The sequence below is a fragment of the Aspergillus heteromorphus genome, assembly GCF_003184545.1.
Source record: "Aspergillus heteromorphus CBS 117.55 chromosome Unknown BO70scaffold_10, whole genome shotgun sequence".
Classification (NCBI taxonomy): domain Eukaryota; kingdom Fungi; phylum Ascomycota; class Eurotiomycetes; order Eurotiales; family Aspergillaceae; genus Aspergillus; species Aspergillus heteromorphus.
In genome coordinates this window covers 530,769-546,999 of record NW_020290415.1, presented here as the reverse complement: position 1 = coordinate 546,999, position 16,231 = coordinate 530,769, and the positions used below count along the sequence as shown (strand labels likewise).

Genomic DNA, 16,231 nt, shown 5'->3' with positions numbered 1-16,231 from the left:
GTGCCAAAACCAGTGTCTACTACCCCCACACTTTTTTATTGTTTCTCAAATCCTAGTGCCGAGATCTACTAAACTATCACTTTGTATTTGTTCCGGACAACAGCTGTTACCATCTCTCGTGATATGATATAGTACAGGAGCGTGCGATTACTGAATTGCTGTCAATAATATATACATTAATATAATACCAGCTACCTCTGTGCCCCTCCTGCATATTCCTCTATCAAGACAAGTACAAATAATCGCGCTAGAATGATCAGTCAGTCACGTTGGAGTGTGAATGCCCGCTTCTCGCCACCAGCATGCTGCTTGTTCGAGTCATAATCGGAAAGGTGGACGATAGGAATCGACTGGTAGAAATACTGCGCAGTATACCTATCAGACAAGGCCAAGCAGGATGGAACTGTGTGTTTTGGGTGAAAGAGGCTCTCGAAACCCTGGCGGCTGACGGCAAGGGCTTGGGCACGAATGTCATCAAGTGGGAAAACTTAGTTAAAACTAGCGGTGGAGGCAGGGGCGACCACTTCACAGCCCTACAGACACTCCATGGTCAATAAGTCTCTGGCTGAACCAGATGCCAATTGGAACCTTAAACGGCAGAACTCCTTTCCTGCAGACCCGTCCAATGGTGACGTGTCAGGGACCACCTTGTGTTTGGACTGGGTGTTTATTAGTTCAAACATGATCTATATATATGGAAGAAACTAGATTGCAGATGACATATGTACACTCGATGATGAGCGACAAGCAGATATAAAACAACGTGCAGAGCAGGAGTAATCTATTGTGAAGGGTATGCGCAATGGAAAGGGTATCAAATGACTGGAATAGATGGAACGCCACAGGCAGCAAAAAGCAAACCAAAAGGAACATGGAAATGAGGATATCAGTGCATCTATACTTCTAGATATGAGCCAGGTCAGTCACAGCCGTTGGGGCTCATCGTCTGCCTTGCGCTTCCTGCTCACGCCTTCATCGACTTCAAAGAGCTTGGAATCAGAGTCGGCGAATGGCTGTACGCCGTGATCCTCGTCATCGTCCTCTGCTTCGACTTTCTCCCAATCGTCATCGTCATCTCCAACTGACGTCTTACGTTGGTCTTTGGGGATGTCTTGAATCTCGTTGCGGGATGGTTTGTTCCCCTCGTTATCAGCGTCAGTCCACTGGAGTGAGAGTTTGACAATCCGAGCCCCGGACGGCTTCAGACGGCGGTAATAGTTCTCCACCACCCCATCTTCTACTTGAAACCCACGCGCAACGTACCACTTCAGACCTTCGTCATTGGCCTCGTGGACGTGCGCGGTGACGGTGCGGATGTTGTAATGTTTCACCAACTCCGAGACCTGCTGAGCCGATCGGGGACCCGGAGACCCAGAAGACGACAAATCCGAGTTAGAGAAGAGCAGCGAGTTGAGTAGAGAAGCCGCGATTCCATATCCGCGATACGGGGAGAGTAGATGGAGAGTCTGGATGTAGAGATTCGTAGGCTCCGAGGTCGAAGTACCTTGCAAAAGCTCCGCGGTAGTAGGCGGCAGTCGCTCGAGCCGACACCTGATCCCTCCGATCACCTTGTCGGTCCCTATGGCTGGGCTTGTTAAGGAGGGGGGTGTCGCGGAGGCGGGCGCGGCTGCTACCGGATGATCGTGGTAGATGGCCACGCGGGACAGTGACGCGATCACGGGGTCGGTGATGGTGGCTGTGTAGAAGGAGTTGGGATAGCGAATGGGAAGCAGCAAGCCCGTGATCCGAGTGAGCGAAGGGATATGCGCTGTGCCCACTAACTCAACGGTGACGTGCGGGTGCGGAGTTGGGTGGGCTGATGCGATGGGATGGGGATAGGGAGGCGCTTGGAACGAAGGGTCCCGGCCGGTTGGAGGTTGGAATTTGGATGCGAGGTTGACAGAGGGAGAGCTGGACTGACGGGGAACAACGAACGGTGGCGGACCTTTGGGTGGTCTGGCCGAGGGGTTGTTTGACGCCGAAGATACCGGCGCTGGAGGCTGAGGGGAGGACAAAGGTGGAGAAGCGGGCGTGGGTGCCTTGGCCTGATGCGCCTTTGCGAAGAACTGGTATGCCATAGTGACTGTCAGAGCGAGAGGAAGAGACAGACCGCCGCACCGATTGAAGTGGATACTGGGGGCGGTTGAACGGTCGGATCGACAGGAGAGTGGGGGAGGGTAGAGAGGGAAGAGGAGGAGGGAGAAAGAAGGAGGGGAGAGAGCAGCAGGGCAGAGAACAAGAGGGGAAGCGCAAGGCAGCGAAGCGGTGGACGGAAACGGCCAGGCAACGCGGAGATGAGATAAGATAAGATCGGGGCGGTCGGACGGCGACGGACTGGAAGGCTGGAAGAGGCAAAGGCCAGCGCAAAAGAGCCTCTCTCCACGTCTCCCCGATCCAGGATTGCCCCTGGTCCTGCCCCCGTCCCTGCCCTCGTGGTCGGACTTTTACCTGCCTCGCTCCCTTTGCCGCCTCCCCTTTCTATATATGTGAAACTGATCCCAGGTAAGTCGCTCCCCCGCCGGTCGTGACGACCGTGCGCGCAGGTCCGCTGATTCTCCCTGCCGTGGGTTTCCCGCCCCCCCCGGGTAATAGACGCCATTCACCTCCGCCAGGCAGATGGACCCTACGGGACCCTACGAGCTATTGTCCTCGCGTGCTACTCCTTTGCAACCTCACCTTTCGGAGGAATACGGGCGCCCCTTGACTGTCTCCTTTTCTCGGGCGAACACGGACGCTGTCATCGATTACGACACTATCTCCTCACATCCGCATCCGTGAGAACCTGCGAACTCCAACCACCACGTTTCTAAGACCTCCTGCGCGAACTGCATGGAGCTGGGACACTGAAGCTGGAAACAAATATTGGAAGCCGTGCGAAAGCGATCGTTGTAAACATTGAACGTCCTGCCCACAATTGACGCTGTCATCGCTACGGGATATACATCAGCATTAAGGTGCGTTTGGATTGGGGTCTTTGCTTGTGGCCCTGTTCGTTGGGTTTGAGGGAGTTTGAGGGGGTTTTCGTCGCGGAAACTGCTCTAACATACGGATGTACCTTGGAAAAACACTGCAGCTTGGTTTGATTTGGGCGGTTTCTGCATTCATCTCTGCCTTCTCGTTGCTTGGTCTTATTAAGATTTAGGTTTCTCCAACTAACATCCTGCAGAATTGAAAGGCACTGTCGAAAATGGGTGAATCAAATGGAACAGAAGAACATGGGAGTTCCCTTCCTCCAGGGACGCTAGCCAAGTTGGTATGTCGCGACTGATTGGACTTTTCTTCAAGAGCAATGCGTTATCTATTAGAAACTGACTCGACCAGACGTGCGATATCCTCAACGATACGTTTTACAACATCATACATGACATTGTTGCCAAGGTTCACCGTGATGAAAAGGTCGCCCGCATGCGCTCGGCGGTGGTTGCTGCAAGGCAGAAGGCCGATGAAGAGGCAACCAGGCGACGCGAAGAGAGCGGCAAGCCGGCCGTTGCCTTCAAACCCGGAGATCTTGATCTGGAGGAGCTCAAAGACATACACGTGGAAACTGAGGCGGCTGTCTTCGAAGAAGGCAAGGTATACCTGAAGGGTAATCCTCTCCAGACAACTAAAGAGGTCATCTGCCCTGACTGTCGATTGCCCCGTCTCCTGTACCCGTCGACGGGCGTTGGAGCCCGGCCGCCGCCAGATCCGTACCGCGAGTACTGTCAGAAACAGCCGATGATCAGCAAGCCGGGGCATGATGTGCATGGAAACCCGTTCGCCACGGATAAACTGAATCCCAAGAAAAAGAAGCAGACGAACACGTCAAATACGCCAGCATCGAGTCCTCCTACGACGCCTGACAGTTCTTTTAACAAACAGGCTGCCCCGGAGAAGGTCTCATTCCCGACTGTCAAATGTCCCAACTGTCCAAGGTACTTCGTGGTCACTCGGGTTGCCCAGCATCTGGATAGATGTCTGGGTCTATCGGGCCGACAGACCAACCGCAACAAGACCCCCATGGAAAATGGCGCCAGCACCCCTACTTCTGCTCCACCCAAGCGCCCGTTGGTCGATGACGACGCCCCAGCAACACTCCCAAAGAAGAAGAAACTCGGGGCTCCCAAGAAACTGACCAGCAACAAGCCACCTCCGCCCAGCAAGCTGAAAAACGGACTCACCCCAGACATGGCCGCGGCGAGCGACGCAGCTGGCTCCGGTGACGTTGACATCAAAAGCGAGGCGAACGGGGATAACGCCTAGCCTTTCTTCCTCTTCCCCTTCCCCATCCTCTTCTTCTTCCTCTTCTTCTTCTTCCTCCTCCCCCTCTTATCTTATCTCATCATTCATATCTACCCTCCCCTTCCCCAATTTCCTCCCATGCCATTGCTTTTGCTTTCTCGCAGACATGCGGGTGTGTCTGCCCGGAGACGAGACACTGGACATAGTCTCCATTGCTTAACGATATTGACGTAAATACCCGGCATCAACGGCGTCAACGGGAACCTACCTTAGTATCTCTATCTCTCACTCACCCATCGAAATAGGCCAGGACGTGCTCGACGTCATCTGAACCTTTTTCGCCGTCTTTCTTTTTGTCTGATACAGGTGTTTGTTGCTTTGCCTTTCTGGGATAGATGCTTTCGCGGGTGATGTACAATAGGGACTCTGGCTTTATGCTGGCTCAGATTTACACTGCCAATTCGATTCGATTGGATTTGATTTGATTTGATACATACTTGATGGTAGGGCTTTGGGTCTCTGTGGGTGGTGGTCTTGGTGAATGGCTGCGTGATAAGGTAGGGAATTATTAGCTGTCGTCACTGCTGTAGTCTCTAGTTGTTGAAGGCATCGCAGCCGATGAATGGTTGTCTGAGTCTACTGCAGGTGATTTGTAGCCGGTCGGTGATGATGATTCACTTCTACATAGAGCAGCCAAGCTGGCATATGAAAGCAGGAAACCATTCTCGGAGCAACTTGGCATCTTACAATTACCACCATCCAACTATCATATTACCATAATTATAATCATCAGCAAACGCGAGGATCTTGATATCATACTACTTCACAGGAGATACTAGTCTTCCTATGTCCATATTATGGCAGATATCCTAAATATCGATATTGAACCAAAAGTCCGCGGATACTATTCGATATCTACTTCCCCGCCAGGAGGAGCACACAGATGAAACATCTATTTGTTACAACATCTGGCCATTGACGCGGAGTATATATCGCACATTTCTATCCGTATCCTGCATACCTAGGTTACCCTGTCCCCACGGATAAACAAGCGCAACTCGGATTCTTGCCCAGCCTACCGTTCCTCCAGATATACATCCCGAGGCGTGCAGACCCGACGAAGATCTTGAACGTTGAACTTCAGCACGAGCTTACCGACAACGGAAAGAAACCGCTGGGTCGTATACCATCGGGACCGTACACGCAGCAGTCAGTGGGCATTCGAGAAAGTGAAGTGCCACGCTCAGAAACCCGGACACCCCTACTCCTAGGAGCTGGCGGGATATCATGTTTGATTGGGGGCAAGACATGCCATGCCTGTTTCCAGATCACATTCGACATGTGATTATGATTTAGCATTATATCGATCCTTAGTCTGCAAGACTATCAAGATCATGTGGAATTGGGTAGTATGCTTTCACAACGCATGGCCTCGAACAGATGTTCTCTGTCGGTGAATATTTGTATCCAGGGAGCGGATATTCAACAAGGGTAGGGCGAAGCCTCGTTCAGTTCAACAGCTCGGATATCTTGATCGAGCGTGAGAGTCTTCGACGATATGTGGTGAGTTTCCTGTTCAGAACCCAGCCCCAGACTGGCTGCTCTCCGCAGCATCATCATCCAGGGCTTGGGACGAGAAGTAGACTGTACTAGATATAGCTTAGTATGTTTTTGTATATAAGAGAAGAAAGGAACTGAATAAAAGAATCGAGGAAAGTGTCCAGAATATAAAACATACTACCTAAATGCTGTGGTATACTTCGTCAACATAATGTATGCCTTACAAATCTGGCCCCCACAACACATGTCATCACTCACGATGGCTCACCCGCCCGCCGCCGCCGCAATCTCATTCTCATCCTCACCTCCAATCCCAATCCCAATCCCACCTCGGACCCAGCGTCCGTCATGAAAACACACCTACTCTATAACCTCCAGCTCCCTACCACCTCGAAATGAGCAACCCCGGCCTCATCACCTGGGGCGTGCCGCGCCTCGCCCAGCTTCTCCCGCTGGACGAGGAGTCCCTCACGCAGATCATCACCTACACGGCCAGTCTCTCGAAAGAAGAAGGCGCCGAGCACCTCAAAAACTTCCTGGGAGATTCCCCCGCCGCCTTCGAATTCATCGCCGCCTTCAGCTCCCGTCGCGAGCCCCCGCCGCCTGCCCGATCGCCCGCGGTGCCGTCCGTCTCCAGCGGGGTCTCACCGTCGTCCACTACTCCAGCAGCCCGGAACACCACCTCCGGAGGGAAACGAGGCAAGAAGTCGAAACCGCCGCTCCACAGCGCCGGACCGGTCCGTCGGCCTGAGAATTTCGGAAATGTGGTGGGCGGATATCGAAAGGGCGACCAGGATGAGGATTACATGTCGAGTAGCGGCAGGAATACGATGGGGAGACAGGATGCGGGGGCGGGAGCAGGGGCAGGGGCAGGGGTAGGGGTAGGACCGCGGAGAGGAACACCGGAGATGGGTGGACTGTCGACGCAGAATATCCTGGCGTCTTCACGCGAGACATCTGCCACTTCGTCTCGAAACCAGTCGCCCGTCCCGCGACAACATACCCCCGCCGCAGCTAAGAATCCGCCGTCTGCGGCGGGGCCGGTCATCTCGGATCTTCTGCCGAATGTGAAGTCGAAAGCGGCGAAGCCTTCTTCGGCACGGGCTGGTGGGGGAGGAGGGGGAGGAGGAGGAGGAAGGGGCGGGAATGCGTTTGCGAAGGGGGGCGGTGCGCTGACTACGAATATGATCCATGATTTGACGGCCGCTATTTCTGCGTTGGAGATGTCTACGAATCCGACGCTGGGCGGCGAGGGGAGGAAGTGCAGCTGCTACGCGAGTATTCATCCGTTGTTTGAAGCGGCGCCGAACTGTCTGAACTGCGGGAAGATCATCTGCTCGCTCGAAGGGCTCCAGCCGTGTTCGTTCTGCGGGACGCGGCTGTTGTCGGATGAGGAGATCCAGAGCATGATTCGCGAGCTGCGGGCGGAGCGGGGACAGGAGAAGATGCGGGTTCATAATGAGGGTGTACACCGGGAGGACGGCCCGGGTCCGGGATCGGGGTCCAGCAAGCTGGACGCGGCGAAGGCGCATCGCGACAAGCTGCTCCAGTTCCAGGCGAACAATGCGAAGCGGACACGGGTTGTGGACGAGGCGGCGGATTTCGAGACCCCGAATGTTGCGTCGACGCTGTGGATGACGCCTGCGCAGCGGGCGCTGGCCCTGAAGAAGCAGCAGCGGGTCCAGCGAGAGATGGACGAGAAGGCCCGGCCGGAGTGGGAGAAGAAGAAGACCATCATGAGCCTGGATATCAAGGGGGGGCGGGTGACGAGGGTCTACCAGTCTGCGGGGCCCGCGGAGACGGGTCCGTCGGCCGAGGAAGACGCAGAGGAGGAGCTGGCGGATGGAGGCAGCCGCGAAAGCAGCGGGAAAGCCTTCAGCCACAACCCTCTCCTGGCGGCCGGAGGGTTGCTGCGACCGGTCTGGAAGCCAACGGACGGGGAGCAGCCCGACGCGGAGCGCAGGGAGCGGAAGCAGGCCTCTTGGCGGAGAGTGCAGGACGACAACGACGACAATGAGCAATGGATTCTGGATGGTGGCTTGCACGGTCATACCTGAGGTGGTCTGGGAGTGGCCACAGCCAGCCAACCTTGACCACCACCACCACCAGGTCTAGCCGAAGCATAACCGAGCATTGAGCCCGTCTGTGCATGTGGACAGTGGACAGGTGACAGCCAGCGAGACAGCCCCAGTCAACCAACCCACTCCGCTGATAAGACCTGCCGCGACGAGCACGCAGTGATTGGGCCAGCCTGGCCGTGGATGTCACCAACTGTGGCATATTAATCGGACTTGGATGGATGGTGGATGGTGGATGGTGGATAGCGGATAAGCGGTCAATCTCCTCATCATCCTCGGCAATGCTGTTCCAGTTTCAAATAGATATCATATCCATCAGAGACAAACCGACAAACCGACTCAACCCGGATATGACGTGTGACGCGCAGCAGGCCGGAAAGAGCTGCACTGCACTGCTCGGCACTGCTCTGCAGCTGCGGCTGCGGCTGCGGGCAGCATCAGCATCAGTGTACTATTACAAATGCATGACCTATCTCAGAACTACCACTATGGAAACCATCTCCTGTACCTATCTACTTACAGTCAATTAACTCCCCCTCCCCACTCCCACACAAATCTCCCGCGTATACGGCATACGTATCCAGAATACGAACCTCCCCGGAACCCCCGGACCCAAAATGTTCATCAACCTTGTATCTAAGAAACTCAAAGGATGAGACAACACAAGCAAACAGACAGACAGACAGACAGACAGACAGACAGACAGAGAGAGTAAGAGCCCTCTCTCTCTGCTCAAGTAATCATCGCCACGATGACGCCCCCGACCCAACCAACCGACCGACCAACCAACCAACCTAAATTTGGTGTGTCCTACCTAGCTAGGTAGTTAGTTCACCGAGACATGATTAACCTAGGTAGGTAGGTACTAGGTAACTAGTCACCTCGTACCGGAAAAAGACGAAGAAGAGGAGAAAGAAAAGCAAAGTAAACCCGTAACTAACCGAGCAGAGAGGACTATATAACAGCAGCCAGCAACCAGCAGTCTCCGGGGGGGGGGTTGGTTGGTTTGGACGTACCAATCTACCTATCTACTCCTCTTTTCTTCCCTTGGACCTATCTATCTATCTATCTACCCACCTGGAGCTCAAAAATCGGGGGTTGTTTCATCAAGGCCCTGTCAGGATCCAGGACTCACTAGTGTGGCACTGACATCGTCATTGCGGGGAATTTCCCTCAGCTTTTGTTTCCCCGCTCGGTTGGCCGCGGGTACCCTCGGTGATTAGGTTGTTTCCCTCCGCGGACTGACTGTAGTTGGTCTAGATACTACTACTATCTACTACTACTACTACTACTACTAGTATAGACGAGACGAGACGGGACGGGACGAATCGGTCTTGCTGGCTGGCTGGTTGGCTGACTGGCTGGCTTGCAGCTCTATTGATCCTTGCAGGCGATAGCGCGTGCGTGATATTCTTCTTGCAAGATAGGTGGGAAGTGACCTGCAATATGCTGGCGCAGATTGGCTGGAAGGTCGTTTCTGTGGACCGCGTTGTGGTGGGCGTTGTGGGGTTGCTTTTGGGGTTGGTATGTTCTTGTCTCTTGTCTTTCCATCCATACATCCTATCTATCTATCTATCTATATTCACATCCACTTCTATTTCTCGGACCTAATCTAACATTCGACAATCACCAGTCCCTCATCTACGCCCTCTACAACCGCTTCCTGCACCCCCTCCGACGCATCCCCGGCCCGATCCTCGCCTCGCTGACCCCGTGGGTGCAACTGTACCACGGCCTCCAAGGCGACCGACACCTGTGGCTACACGCCCTGCACCAGCAATACGGGTCGCACGTGCGGGTGGCCCCGAATTTCGTCTCCGTCAACACCGCCCAAGGCCTGCACGACATCTACGGCCACGGCAAGCGGCTCCAGAAGGCCGACTTCTACAATGCCTTCCCCGCTATCAAGGGCGTGTACAACACCCACAACGCCATCGACAAGGTGATGCACGGGCGGAAGCGTCGCGTGCTGAGCCAGGCTTTCTCGGACCATGCGCTGAAGAGCATGGAGGACGTGATGCTGTTGCATGTCCGGCAGCTGTGTGCGGGGCTCGGGCGTCTGCAGCAGAAGACCCCCGTCGCGCAGGATATGGGCCGGTGGTTTAGTTACTTGACCTATGATGTGATGGGCGAGTTGTGTTTCGGGAAAAGCTTCGATATGTTGATCGAGAGTAGTCGGAGACGGTTGATTGAGTTGGTCGATCGCGCCGCGAATAGGCATTATGTGGTATGCTTCCCCTCCCTTCCTCTCAGCTTTTGCAAGAGTTGAATTGGATGCATTGATGGATTGATACTGACTGACCGACCACAGTGCGGACTCTGGATGCCGCTCGACCGATGGCACCTGGACCAAATGTTCATCCACCGTCTCACCAACGACCGGTGGAACTTCATCATGAACTCGCGGGTGGAAGCGAACAAACGGGCGCAGGAGCGCACGCTGGCCGGCCACGACTCCAAACGGGACTTCTTCTACTACCTGCTGAACGCGCGCGACCCCGAAACCGGCCAGGGGCTGACGACGCCGGAGCTCTGGGGCGAGGCCAACGTGCTGATGATCGCGGGCAGCGACACGACGTCGACGACGCTGGCGGCCACGGTGTTCTACCTGGTGCGCAACCCGCGGGCGATGGCGCACCTGACGCAGGAGATCCGGTCGAGCTTCGCGTCGGTCGAGGAGATCGTCACGGGCCCGAAGCTGAACGAGCTGGTGTATCTGAAGGCGTGCCTGGACGAGGCGCTGCGGCTGGCGCCCGCCGTGCCGGGGGCCCCGCCGCGCGAGGTGATGGACGGCGGCGCGCTGGTCGACGGGGTTTTTCTCCCCGGCGGCACGGACTGCGGCACCCCAACTTACTCCATCCACCGCCAGCCGGACTACTACCGTTTCCCCGCCGCGTATCTCCCCGAGCGCTGGATCGAGGGCGCCGTCTGCCACTCCGGCTCGGAGAAGTGGGAGACCACCCGGGACGCGGTCGAGCTGGCGCGCAGGGCCTTCTGTCCGTTCAGCATCGGGCCCCGCGGCTGCATCGGCAAGAGCATGGCCTTCATGGAGATGCGGCTGACGATCGCGCGTCTGCTGTTCCTGTTTGACGTGACGCTGGCGGATCGTCGCGGGGAGGACGCCAACGGGCATCTGGCCTTGGTGGACCATTTCACCAGTTCCAAGGAGGGCCCCAATGTGTTGGTGGTGCCGAGGAGTGCATAACTTGCTAACTGGAAACTAGCAGCTTGCATTGCTAGTTGTATTCTTAGTTGCTTTGCTTCCATCGCACAATGAATGCTTGCACATTAGGTATTTGTAGAGGTGAAACCGTCTCAGTCATACACAGTACATAGTTAAGTAAAATAAGTGTTATAATAAGGACACGTGCCCGCCCCGGTTCGGTCCCGCCGCGGCCAGACCAGCCAGAGCCAGGCTGGCTCTCCCCTCCCCGTTCGTTGCCAACCACCACCACCCTCAACTATGTGCGGTGAATAGCAACAACATCCACTCGTTTTTTCTTTTCCAAATTATTTCTCCTCTGTTACCATCAATCCGCTTTTTATCACTCCACTCCACTCCACTCTACCCCCATGGTCTGTCCTACCATGATGGTGTCCGCTCTTTCTCCTTAACCGGCCCCTCCCATTCTTTATCCATCATCCATCATCCATTTACCCACCATACCATACCGACTTGATTAATAAAACAGACAGACAAACCACATAAGAAAAGGAAGGCATCAGAAAAAGAAAACCCATAAGAACAGGAAAAAAAAAAAAAAGACATAAGAAAAAGGGAAAGAGAAAATGCCCCGAATCTCCCCCCTAACAACCACCTTCCTGCAATCCACCCTCCTAAACGCCCTCGCCAACATCCTCGCCCAGATCATCGATCATCATTGGAAAGCCGTAAGCCCTTCCCCCTTTCCCCCTTTCCCCCTTTCCCCCTTCAAGATAAGAAATAGGTATAAATATATTTAAAAAAATTTTTAAAAAAAATATATATATTAAAAAAAAAAATACAGAAAGACAAATTCACTCTCAACAACGCCGCTCTCATCCAATTCATCATCTATGGGATTCTGATCGTGCCCATCAACTTCTACTGGCAGCGGTGGCTGGAGAGGCGGTTTCCGGGCTTTCCTTTTCGGAGATCTTCATCGTCTTTATCTTCATCCGCGGCTTTGGCTCATGGTCATGGTCATGGTCATGGGCATGGACTTCATTCCTACCCGCTTTCTAAACAATCGTCTACCAACAAGAATGATGTGTATATCTCCATCCCTACAGACACTATCACTACCGCTACCGCTACTACTGGTACTGGTACTACTACCACAGTGAAAGAGAAGCCCTTCCAGCCGCGCAGCCGGATTACCATGATAGGCAGGATGAAAGGATCGCCGTGGTATAACTTCACGATGAAGTTCCTGCTTGATCAGAGTGTCGGCAGCGTAATGAATATCGTGCTGTTTGTCGTGTTGATTAATTTGTTGAAGGGGGAGGGGGTCGCCAGGGTGGGGGAGTTGGTTTTGGAGGTTGGTCTTTTTTTTCTTTTTTATTATCTCTTTTTGCTGCCGCTTCTGCTTTATTGTCGTCATCTGTTCCCCTCTAAGTTTTCTCCCCCCCCCCCCCCCCCAACCCAAACCCAAAATTCCATTCCATTACTTTAGAATTGAAGGATGAGGAACGAACGAGGGATGAAAGGCCCTAAACATAAACATCAACATGGAGCATTGGTCATGACATGAACCACACAACGTACTAATATAAAACACAGGACTTCAACCCCATCATGCTCGCCCGGCTGAAATACCGCCCTGTCGTCTCGATGCTCATGTACACCGTCGTGCCTGTGGATCGCCGCGTGGTGTTTGGGAGTGCGTGTGGCGTTGTCTGGGGGGTGTATTTGAGTTTGTATGCGGTTGTTTAGTAGTCTCTCTTTTCTTTTCTTTTCTCTTCTTTTCTTTGTGGCTGTTTTCTTTGCGTCTGTTTTCGTTGCTTCCCTTTTCTTTTTATTTCGTTGCTTCTGTTGGGTTGGGTTGTTGCATCGGTTGGTTGTGGTTTTGGTTGTGGTTGTTGTTGCTGTTATATAGCGTGGGTTTAGCAAGATACCCATTCTACATACCCATCTATCTATCTATCTACCTACCTATCCACCTACCTATCCACTTACCCATCTACTTACCTACTACATCCCACACCATGTCCTCACTATCATCCATCCTAGGTATATCAATCCACCCATATAATCATTATTACTGTATCACGGTAAGATAGTAGATCCGATCACCAAACAGTACTATCCCAGAACAGAAAAAATAGCGACTGGGATATCTATCAAAAGCACCTCAATGAGCTCTCATCCCTCAGGTCAACTCAGATGGTAGGTAGTGATTGACGATGTACCATGCTGGATTTGATTCATGGCGCGGGTTGGGGTTAGGGGAGTGTGAGGTGAGGGGAGGGGGGGGGTGGGCTCGGTCTACAGTACAGACTATCACTACGGATCCTGGAAGCAAAGATGAAAAGAAGAAGAAAGAAAAAATAAAAGTCTATTCAGCAGAGAGAGACTGCGGCTGCAGCCTCCCACCCAAGACAGACCTAGACAGGATAGTCGGTTTCACTGAGAAGATAAGCAATTCATTCAGACATAGGATATATTCAAGTCCCGATCCCCACAGTACAACGCCAGAAACCCAGTCCCAAACCTCCGTCACCAACCGCTGCAAACACCTAACCAATGCGGAAATACGAGCCACAAGCTAATTGGACCAACACACCCCTTATTGGGCCTTCATCCGGGCATCTTCCTTGCTGGCAACCAGGGCAATCAGAGCGGCTCCCACTCCACTGCCATCCTTCGAGATACCGATGCGGATCCTCTTGTCGCCGGCGTCTCCCACCTCGGGCACTTCGCGGAAGGCTTCGCGCACGTATCCTTCGAAGTTGGGGTAGTACTCGACAAGACTGCCATCGACACCGATATCAACCAGGTCGCCCTTGTCCAGTCTGTTGGTGGCGATGAGGACGGCCGAAAGCGCCACGGCGCCCAGGCGAGCGGCGCGCTTGCCGATGGCGTGCACCACGGTCTGGATCGCCTTGCAGTCCGCGATGCTGGGACGTTCGATCTTCAGGTGGTCCTTGAGAGCCGCCTTGATCTCCTCCAATCCTTCCGTCTTGTCCGCCTCGACCAAGCTCAGCAAGCTCGTGTCGATCCCCCACTGCCGGTACAGGGACGACGTCTTCGGAACGGACACGTCCGAGGACGCGCTGGTCTTGAGGAAGCCCAGGGACTCGTTGCGATGCATGTCCAGCATGACAAGGCGCAGGATCTCGCCCAGGAACATCCCCGAGACCCGCTTCTCGAACATCTGCACGCCCGGGTTGATGCTGTCCGCATCCAGCTGCTGGTCGTAGACCGTGTTGGGCAGGACGCTCAGGTGGTTGTCAAAGCTGCCCCACTCGGCGTTGATGATCATCTCGCCCGTCGTCTTGTCATACTCCGAGTGCTCGATGGTCTGCATCTTGGTGATCCGATCGAGCTTCTCCACGTAGGCGCCGTTGGTGCCCGTGCCAAAGATGGCGCCGAGGAAGGTCCCAGTCTCGCCAGGGGAGGTGTACGAGCGGGCCATCAAGGTTCCCACGGTGTCATTGACCAGGGCGGCCACGCGCACCGGGAGTTCCAGCTCGTCAATGGCGCTCTGCAGCAACGCGCAGACGTCTTGGCCCACGGCGTCAGGGATGTCGAACCCTTTCGTCCAGCGAATCAGGGTGCCCTTGTTGATGCCCAGCTGACGCACGGGGAAACTGAACGTGAAGCCCAGGTCGAACAGGTCCTCCTCGCAGTTGCCGTTCTTCTCATTGCGGCGCCGGATGTGAGCCTCGAAGTGCTCGTTGTGGTGGATGCGCAGGAAGGACTCGATCTGGCGGGCCAGGAACAGGAAGAGCTCCTTGGCCGACCCCGCCGACATGGTCTCGCGCGGGATCATGATCTTGGACTGGGTGAGGGAGAAGGTGGTGTCGCCATGGAGGTCGATGGAACACACGCGGAAGTTGGTACCGCCGAGATCTACTGCCAGGTACAATCCCTGTCACCGGGTCAGCTGCAGCCCTGCCGAGGGTGTTTATTGGCTAAACTCTCACCTTTTCCGTGCCATTGGGTACTGAGGTCACAAAGGTTGGGATCTGGCTGAGGGTCGTGTGCTCCTTGGTCAGGCCCTCGTTCATCTGGCGGATGTACTCCGCCACCCCGCGTCGCACCTCAGCGGCGGGGTAGTCGAACTGGCGGGCAATCCGCGTAGCCTCATCGAGGAGAGCAGACATGGCGATGAGCGTGATGAAGTATAGCAGAAAGAAGAAGGTAGACGGGAGACGAAGGACGAGAGGGTGTGGAAAGTGAGGGAACGGAGCCCTTTAAGAACCCACGGGGGAAAGTGTAGGGGAAAGTCGGGTGGTGGGGTTCCACGCGAGGTGGGAAATATGGGGAGGGGCAGAGGGGGGAAGGGAAATGGGGATAGTACGGAGGAGTCGGGCTGATGAGGGGGCAGAAGTGGAGGAACGCGGGATGAGACGAAGCCGCGAGCAGACACGAGACGAAGCCAGAATGACCCTGCGATGATGAAGGGGATACGAGGCGTATTAATAGGGAAGATAGCTGGACGTGGAGGGGTCGATGAGGTCAGTCCGACGGGCGAAACCAACGGGAAGGCCGGGTTCGCCGGCTTTCCACTCGTGGCTCTGGTTTCCCTTCACGCGGAGTCTCAGGCCCTGAGTCTCCCGACTCTGCCTCCGATGTCTCTGTCCAGTGTCCAATCCGAGTGCTCACTGCCCAGTGTCCCAGATTTCCAGATTCGCCCTAGTGTGCTTCTCTCCAGTCTCCAGATGTCCCTCCTCGCGCTAGTACTGACTCGCTTGCAAGACGGGGTTGTGACGAGTCGGTAGCGAATCCGCCCGCGCTATTCCATGACGCATGAAACCGGACGGTGGGGTGAGTTGGGCCGTTGTTCACCGGTGAGTGCAATATGGTTTAGTCGCAAAAGGAATCGAAGGGGATATCAAGCTGGCCAGGGCACAATGCCATTCTTATGCGTCGGCGTCATGGGCTGATGCTGGAGCCTGGAGGGTATGGTAGTGTCCGGATGCGTCCGTCCGGGGTTGTATGGGGGAATGGAGGGGCTGCCATGAGCACACAGTACGACTGTGAGCATGGCCAAAAGCAGTCCATCCTGCCAGACGCGGAAACTCCCGAGGAGTAGCAAATAGACTTCGCCAATGCTTACTCCGTGGTGGTTATGGAATAGCCTGGATGTCAGCCAGAGTCAGACAGGATTTTAGAATTGGGTTGGCAAGATCTCAGCTGTCGACACGACAAGGGGTCCTGCCATCGA

At 54.7% G+C, this 16,231-nt stretch overlaps 8 protein-coding genes across 8 annotated transcripts; 5 read left to right on the top strand and 3 right to left on the bottom strand.

The window, feature by feature from the left end:
* Positions 1–616: 616 nt before the first annotated feature.
* BO70DRAFT_27459 (uncharacterized protein) lies at positions 617–991 on the bottom strand. The gene has a single exon (XM_025538980.1). The coding sequence runs from the start codon at positions 871–873 to the stop codon at positions 676–678; it is 198 nt and encodes a 65-aa protein (XP_025399960.1). The 5' UTR covers positions 874–991; the 3' UTR covers positions 617–675.
* BO70DRAFT_361629 (GNAT family N-acetyltransferase) lies at positions 644–2,200 on the bottom strand. The gene has a single exon (XM_025543086.1). It carries the CDS (start codon positions 2,076–2,078, stop codon positions 924–926), a length of 1,155 nt encoding a protein of 384 aa, XP_025399959.1. The 5' UTR covers positions 2,079–2,200; the 3' UTR covers positions 644–923.
* A 202-nt stretch (positions 2,201–2,402) lies between these two features.
* On the top strand, positions 2,403–3,104 carry BO70DRAFT_335590 (uncharacterized protein; the record flags this gene model as incomplete). The annotated part of the gene is made up of 2 exons (XM_025541067.1): positions 2,403–2,502; positions 2,565–3,104. Coding segments are annotated over 2 exons (240 nt in total), but the record flags the coding sequence as incomplete, so codon positions are not given.
* An 83-nt stretch (positions 3,105–3,187) lies between these two features.
* On the top strand, positions 3,188–4,242 carry BO70DRAFT_395946 (SGF11 family protein; the record flags this gene model as incomplete). Its single annotated transcript, XM_025546579.1, has 2 exons — positions 3,188–3,253; positions 3,322–4,242. 2 exons carry the CDS (start codon positions 3,188–3,190, stop codon positions 4,240–4,242), a joined length of 987 nt encoding a protein of 328 aa, XP_025399957.1.
* A 1,934-nt stretch (positions 4,243–6,176) lies between these two features.
* Positions 6,177–7,838, top strand: BO70DRAFT_290796 (C2HC5-type zinc finger protein; the record flags this gene model as incomplete). The annotated part of the gene is made up of 2 exons (XM_025539373.1): positions 6,177–6,656; positions 6,711–7,838. The coding sequence occupies 2 exons, from the start codon at positions 6,177–6,179 to the stop codon at positions 7,836–7,838; spliced, it is 1,608 nt and encodes a 535-aa protein (XP_025399956.1).
* A 1,467-nt stretch (positions 7,839–9,305) lies between these two features.
* On the top strand, positions 9,306–11,064 carry BO70DRAFT_370741 (cytochrome P450; the record flags this gene model as incomplete). The annotated part of the gene is made up of 3 exons (XM_025544760.1): positions 9,306–9,383; positions 9,493–10,086; positions 10,171–11,064. 3 exons carry the CDS (start codon positions 9,306–9,308, stop codon positions 11,062–11,064), a joined length of 1,566 nt encoding a protein of 521 aa, XP_025399955.1.
* Positions 11,065–11,300: 236 nt separating this feature from the next.
* On the top strand, positions 11,301–13,082 carry BO70DRAFT_379306 (uncharacterized protein). Its single transcript, XM_025545333.1, has 3 exons — positions 11,301–11,750; positions 11,867–12,379; positions 12,622–13,082. Exons 1-3 carry the CDS (start codon positions 11,649–11,651, stop codon positions 12,772–12,774), a joined length of 768 nt encoding a protein of 255 aa, XP_025399954.1. The 5' UTR covers positions 11,301–11,648; the 3' UTR covers positions 12,775–13,082.
* Positions 13,083–13,627: 545 nt separating this feature from the next.
* glkA (glucokinase glkA) lies at positions 13,628–15,167 on the bottom strand (the record flags this gene model as incomplete). Its single annotated transcript, XM_025539379.1, has 2 exons — positions 13,628–14,932; positions 14,988–15,167. 2 exons carry the CDS (start codon positions 15,165–15,167, stop codon positions 13,628–13,630), a joined length of 1,485 nt encoding a protein of 494 aa, XP_025399953.1.
* Positions 15,168–16,231: the final 1,064 nt, after the last annotated feature.

Coding starts and splice junctions, on each gene's coding strand:
- BO70DRAFT_27459 (XM_025538980.1), bottom strand. CDS start 873: ATGTTCCTTTTGGTTTGCTTTTTGCTGCCTGTGGCGTTCCATCTATTC.
- BO70DRAFT_361629 (XM_025543086.1), bottom strand. CDS start 2,078: ATGGCATACCAGTTCTTCGCAAAGGCGCATCAGGCCAAGGCACCCACG.
- BO70DRAFT_379306 (XM_025545333.1), top strand. CDS start 11,649: ATGCCCCGAATCTCCCCCCTAACAACCACCTTCCTGCAATCCACCCTC. Junction 11,751..11,866: donor TCGATCATCATTGGAAAGCC/GTAAGCCCTTCC, acceptor AAAAAAATACAG/AAAGACAAATTCACTCTCAA. Junction 12,380..12,621: donor TGGGGGAGTTGGTTTTGGAG/GTTGGTCTTTTT, acceptor TATAAAACACAG/GACTTCAACCCCATCATGCT.